The sequence below is a fragment of the Saccostrea echinata genome, unplaced genomic scaffold, assembly GCF_033153115.1.
Source record: "Saccostrea echinata isolate AGI-Se365-2 ecotype Australia unplaced genomic scaffold, CSIRO_AGI_Sech_v1 ptg000022l, whole genome shotgun sequence".
Classification (NCBI taxonomy): domain Eukaryota; kingdom Metazoa; phylum Mollusca; class Bivalvia; order Ostreida; family Ostreidae; genus Saccostrea; species Saccostrea echinata.
Genome location: NW_026889771.1, coordinates 9,640,076 through 9,646,169, shown reverse-complemented (window position 1 = coordinate 9,646,169; position 6,094 = coordinate 9,640,076). Strand labels below are relative to the sequence as shown.

The 6,094-nt window shown below is 33.9% G+C and overlaps 2 protein-coding genes across 2 annotated transcripts; both read left to right on the top strand.

The window, feature by feature from the left end:
• The first annotated feature begins 771 nt into the window (after positions 1-771).
• Positions 772-2,299, top strand: LOC133190883 (neuronal acetylcholine receptor subunit alpha-6-like). Its single transcript, XM_061326564.1, has one exon. The coding sequence runs from the start codon at positions 859-861 to the stop codon at positions 2,092-2,094; it is 1,236 nt and encodes a 411-aa protein (XP_061182548.1). The 5' UTR covers positions 772-858; the 3' UTR covers positions 2,095-2,299.
• A 1,322-nt stretch (positions 2,300-3,621) lies between these two features.
• Positions 3,622-5,790, top strand: LOC133190884 (uncharacterized). The gene is made up of 4 exons (XM_061326565.1): positions 3,622-3,878; positions 4,491-4,624; positions 4,841-4,966; positions 5,548-5,790. The coding sequence occupies exons 1-4, from the start codon at positions 3,830-3,832 to the stop codon at positions 5,668-5,670; spliced, it is 432 nt and encodes a 143-aa protein (XP_061182549.1). The 5' UTR covers positions 3,622-3,829; the 3' UTR covers positions 5,671-5,790.
• Positions 5,791-6,094: the final 304 nt, after the last annotated feature.

Genomic DNA, 6,094 nt, shown 5'->3' with positions numbered 1-6,094 from the left:
TTCTGTGCTACAAAATCAGGAACCACCTTGTGGACATTAATCGAGACAAATATTACACACCTGGGGACAGAAGAACCAGAACTGTTTTTAAAAGAAGAAGCCTCCTGTTTTAACCAAGCCAGAGTTATTATCACTCTGAATAAGAGGTTAACTCCTTACTGGAAGAAGAAGAACCATGACCAAAGGCCGAGGCTTATCTAATTTTCGTGAATTACGCCAAATGCCTATTCATCTAACAAAAATTAAATGTGTTTATTTTTTTCATGAATAATGAAAAAATCGGCGATTTGAAGACTTTATGCAGATCTAGTAGTACTACAACCAATAAAATTGTCTGAATTCACAAAGTAATTCGATCAGAGCAATCTTGCATTATGCAACACCAAATTACATTAAACATTTCGAAATTACATGTGATCCCTAGTGCCCTTTATCATATTGACAATGACAGGATTATTTAGTTTAAAAGGGAGATCACAGGCATCAATTAGGATGAATTACAGACTTGCACCCTAAAATATTTCAATCAATTAACAAGGAAATCACCCTAGAGCGATGTGTTAATTAAAAACAGAGGCTGTGTTTGCGTGAAGGTTGATTAAGTTGTATAATAGATAGCCTATTTCTTGTGTGACGCACAATCACAATGCCTATTGGGAAAATTGACAAAACAAGAGTATATGACTTGTAGAATGATTAACAAACTCATTAAATATTAACACTGATTTTAAAAGCCAGCAACATATGGAAGTGATCAGACTATGATGACATTCAGGAGTACTTCAAAGATCAAAATCATTCTTTAGTTTTACTTATAGATATTGTATTTGGAAATGACATTTAGAAACTAATAGAACAATGCGCTGGATCGAAATCTGGTTTATGGTTTTGGGAATTGTTTATTCATCACAATGCATTGTGCTTGGTGCTGTTACTCCAAAGTTTTCGACTCTCCAACACCAAAAAACACTTCAAAACAAAATGTTAGATGGATATAAAAAGACCTTAAGGCCAATATCAGACCAAGACTTGCCACTGACTGTCAATATTTCTTTCAAATTTCACACAATACAAAATTACAATGAAGTTAGCGGTCTTTTTGCTTTCAATGGTGGACTTAATCTATCCTGGGTAGACGAGTCTATCCGTTGGAATCCGAATGAATATGGTAATGCAACAGTCACTAGACTTCCAATTGACGATATCTGGGTCCCCAACATCGGTGTTCGAAATCCGGCAGAAAGTGAGGAGTTCATGGAGATTGAGATAGCAGGATTTACTGTACCCGCTTCAAATCACGGATTAATGGATTTACAGAATTCAGGGATGATCAAAATCATGTGTGAACCGGATGTGACGTATTATCCCTTTGATATACATCACTGTTCATTGACCTTGGCTGTTCTCAACTATGAGAGTTATGAAGTTCAACTGCAACTCGCGAAACCAGCAGAGGCAATGCATACATTTACAGAGAATGGACAATGGAGCATATCCATTCTAGACACCATCGTGACTGACAAAACGATGGAAATCAAGCTGGAGATGAAAAGAAAATCCTCCTTCCTAATTGTCAACCTATTTTTACCGGTTCTTTTCCTTTTATCAATAAATATGCTCGTCTTTCTACTTCCGGTAAAATCAGGGGAGAGAATATCGTTCTCGATCACCAGTTTCTTGTCATTTGCCGTATTTATTACTATCCTAACTGAGAAGGTCCCGCAACAGTCAAACCCCCTTTCCATCCTCAGTATCATATTTGCATTTCAACTTGCAAACAGCACCATGATCTTAATTTGTAATGTCCTCGTAATAAATATATACCATAGGTCATATGACGTCTTGTCATCTTGCATTGTTGCTTTTGTGAGATTCATGGGACAAAAATCACATGGAAAAATGTCATCCTCTGCCATCACCATCAGAATAAAACCCGCTGAAGATTGTTGCAAATCGTGTGAAGAGGTTGTAGATGAAAAAGTCACGTGGAAAGAGGTTGCGTATGCCTTGGACAAACTGTTTTTATTAATTTTCCTTTGTTCCACCATGTTTCCCGTCATCGTTTTTATTTTCTATGTTACGTATAAAACATAGAATGCAGCGTTAACAAAAATATAAATGGGAATTCAACTATATGTACATTTGACTTGAATTGATTATTTTGTTTGTATTATAAAATGCAGTTAAGTAAACAGAAATGTTGGTAGTCCCGGTTGAAAATAAAGTTTCTCATTGTTGCTATGAAATATTTTTGTGTGTATAAAGTTTGTCATTGCTTAATTAATTGCAAAGATTTTGTTCCCAGATAAAATAAAATTTAAGATTCATTTGCATTGCATGATCGAAAAATATGGAATGAAGCCATTTACATGATACCTAACCAATAATGTTTACTCTGTTTAAAAAGGTGAGCTCTAGTATCTCTTGTCTTGCAGAAAGGCTTTCATAAAATAACTAAAAAAAATTATTAATTTTCAAAAATGTTGAAATTCGTCATGTATTTGATTACATGTATCAATACTCTGCAATATGCCAATTTGGTTGGTTTTGCTTCATATACATTTACTACTTTATTTGTATCCATGTTTAACATTTTAATTTACTACATAATGTTCTTTCCGCTAACGCGCCTCGAACCGTCTAATATCAGACATCATAGGCAGTTTGAGGCTTATAACCATTACATATAAGTTGGCACTAATGGACTTTCTTTCTTTAGTGCATTATTAAATTTTTAACTGAAATCAACTCTCAGTCCCAAAACGGTCAGCTATCTCATATTAAAAGCAAGTGCTACTGATATTAGATATGATAAAATTTAGATTGAACCTGATTCACTAATTTGTCGAATCGATATCCCAGTAAACTCAACAGAAAAGACACCAAGGGCCTGCTTCATTTTTGTCGTATTTGGATGTTTTACTGACTTTAGACGATAATGGCCAACTTATTTCTAAACTATATACCTGCATATGATGTTTATATTTTCCAACTAAATCGATACGCAAGAATATGCTCTGAGTACGATCAATGTTTAAACCGAGGCAAGCTACTGACAAATGATTGATGTTACAAATATTTCAACAACCTCGTTTAAAGTCAGCTTTTTGCAAATTCTAAGGTCGTTATAATGACCGTGTTTAAAGTCAGCTTTTTGCATATTCTACGGTCGTTATAGTCGCCCGCATTGCGCTGTGGTTAGAGCGTTTGCTCTAGAGTTGAGGCGTAAGGAGTTGATCCTTACATCGCGGGTTCGAATTCATTGTAAGACCGATTCTTCGGATGAGGCCTATAAACAGCAGTAGGTGCTGTCACAAAAAAGATCCATCATTGTTTAAAGGTTGTTATTGCCGAGTACAAGTCTAAATTTGCAGCCCTCCGGGCAAGTAGCGGTATCTCGGTATCAGTAACAAATTCTCGAAGGGACGTTAAACAACTAAACAAACATACAAACGGTCTATACAATGACCGTGTTTGCAAATACAGCCTATCGTTAGGTCATATTTTGTCTGACATGTTGCATACCAATTGTAACTTCAATGTCATTGTTTTCATGTTAAGTCATTGCTTTTAAACTCAATTTGACTACGAATTACTACCTGATCAATAAATAGGGCCCAGGGTAGGTGTGACCGGTTGAGGTATCCTTACTCCTCCTAGGCACCTGATCCCACCTCTGGTGTTTTTAAAAATCCGTGATTTTGCCTTATTCACGATTTGTTTTCTTTACTGGATTTATCAGATCGATCACTGTTCGTTATCTTCACCATTTACATTGATAAGACGGCATTAACTACTTACCTTCTAGAGCGGTAGGACGACAAGAAGCATGTACCGTGTTGTGACTGTGCTAGTGTTTCTATTTGGTTTGTCTTCAGGTACAATGTATACTTTTGTAATATTGTAAAATGTATTTCAAGACTTTTATTCTGTTATAAAAAGATTGTGTATAATGTATTTCAAGACTTTTATTCTGTTATAAAAAGATTGTGTATAATGACACGCACATTGTCATATTCTTTATTTTAAGGATGTTGTTTTTTTTTTGTACAAAATTGAAATCAAAATACATGTACCTTAGACTAGATCTAAAATCATAATAAATATAATTTTCAACGTTTTCTGCAGAATAAGGGATTCTTTGTGGTTAGTTAAATGTATATATTTGTTTATATCTAGAAAAATAAAACAAAGTCAAAGAGTCAGAGCTATTTCATTTAGATTTATCATATATGTAGAAGAATATTCCAATTATAGGACCAACGAAATGTACATATGTATTGATATTGAAATGAGAGCTAATTCGTAACCTTACAAAGGGTTTATATACGTTATCAACTGAAATCTAAAATTTAAGACAGACCAACATTGGATAAAAGCGCCTTTTAAAACTGCTAAAAGATTCAGTGTACAAAATAGAATTGTGAAACATTTTCCATCTTTCTTTTAATAAAGCTTTTAAACACAAATGGTAATCTATTATCACACAGGTGCAATAAACAACATAGAATGCACGCACGGCCATCACCGTCATCATGCCCGGGGAACGGGGTACTACCCAGCCGACGATCCCATTGAAGGGGGATTTGTGGATATGCGTGATCACAAGTTACAAACACTACAGGTATTTAAACGCAGGTATTTAAACAGTCATAAAAAGACTCACACAAATAATAGTTGTTCATATATATATATATATATATATATATATATATATATATATATATATATATATATATATATATATATATATATATATATATATATATATATATAAAGAATTTAGTGTAAATCTGCAACAAGATAATTATCTTCTAAGCGTCTAATTTGCTTATGTAAGGATTATCTTGAGGGACGAGTTCATCATGTGAGTGTTGCTATGGATAACCATGCCGGAATTCCCTATGGAACCCATGTTTGTATTCCAGAATTGAACCGGAAGTACCACAGATTCATTGACTTCATTGTATGTACAATTCAACTTAGTTTGAAAATACATAAGCAGCATGACAATGTCACTAACGTTCTATTTACTACCAATTAATGACATTGATCCTACCTCTTATGTCTTAGAGGTCCGTGTTTGCTCTGCTCTTATTTTGTAATGTTTAATGGACTTTTGAGCTCGAATAGTGTTCGTTATCTCCACCCACATATTTCATTCATAATGTAACTTTGCTTTTTTCATTCTGTGTCGAGAAAAAATATCAAATTCCCTTTTCCCTTTGAGGCTTAGTTGTATATCGGTAATAATACTTTGAATGTTCAGGCTTGAGGCTTTGCAAATATCAAATTGAAGATCCAGGCCACCAAAATGTCTTTGTTCATGTCATGCTAAACTGATGCTTCATTGATTGATTTTACATTACCGAAGTTTATCACGAAAGTATACAACTCCGTTTATCAATTTTTATTTCAAAATCTGAATAATTATTCTTCTTTCCTTGTATATTTCTTTTAATTTTCAAACAAAACTCAATATTCAAAACAGTGTCCTAATGTATAATTATTTTGCATTTTAAAAATAACGAATTATTTTTTCTTTAGGTTGTGGACACAGGTCCTGCTTTTTATGGCAAGGGATACAGCAGAATTGATATATGTTGTCGCACGGAACACGATACCTTTGATGACACCATTAATGGACCTCTTACTCTTGTATTTCATTAAATAAACATGATATTGAAAGAAGCTGTTAACCCTTATAAAAAAAAAAAAATAGTTCCAGTGGTACCGTAATGGAATTCAGTGCACAAATCACCGCCGGGCTAAACAGACTTTTGAAAGCTCATATCACCCTGCAGTTGTTTAATTGACATTTTCCCCATGGCCTACCCTTGGTTGAATTGAGATTTTAACTCTCACTCAACAACATAGAAAGCAGGGATTGTACATATAATTGTGTATTTGACTTCAGGCTTGAAGTCTTTAATCTTTTTTATATAAATAGCATAAAGACTTTTATATAATTTTCAATCTTTAAACCTTGATACATGCTGAATCGTAAGTTATAAGCTTAAATTTCTTTCAAAAATTTAATGATTCTCCTAGCAGAGTCTGTTACAGTCGTCGCTTAAATCTACAATTTGGTATC

Bases quoted from the DNA above. Each gene is read 5' to 3' on its own strand.
- LOC133190884 (XM_061326565.1), top strand. From the start codon at position 3,830: ATGTACCGTGTTGTGACTGTGCTAGTGTTTCTATTTGGTTTGTCTTCA. The intron at 4,625-4,840 runs GTATTTAAACGC...TGCTTATGTAAG, and splicing joins ACAAGTTACAAACACTACAG to GATTATCTTGAGGGACGAGT. The intron at 4,967-5,547 runs GTATGTACAATT...TTTTTTCTTTAG, and splicing joins ACAGATTCATTGACTTCATT to GTTGTGGACACAGGTCCTGC.
- LOC133190883 (XM_061326564.1), top strand. From the start codon at position 859: ATGCGCTGGATCGAAATCTGGTTTATGGTTTTGGGAATTGTTTATTCA.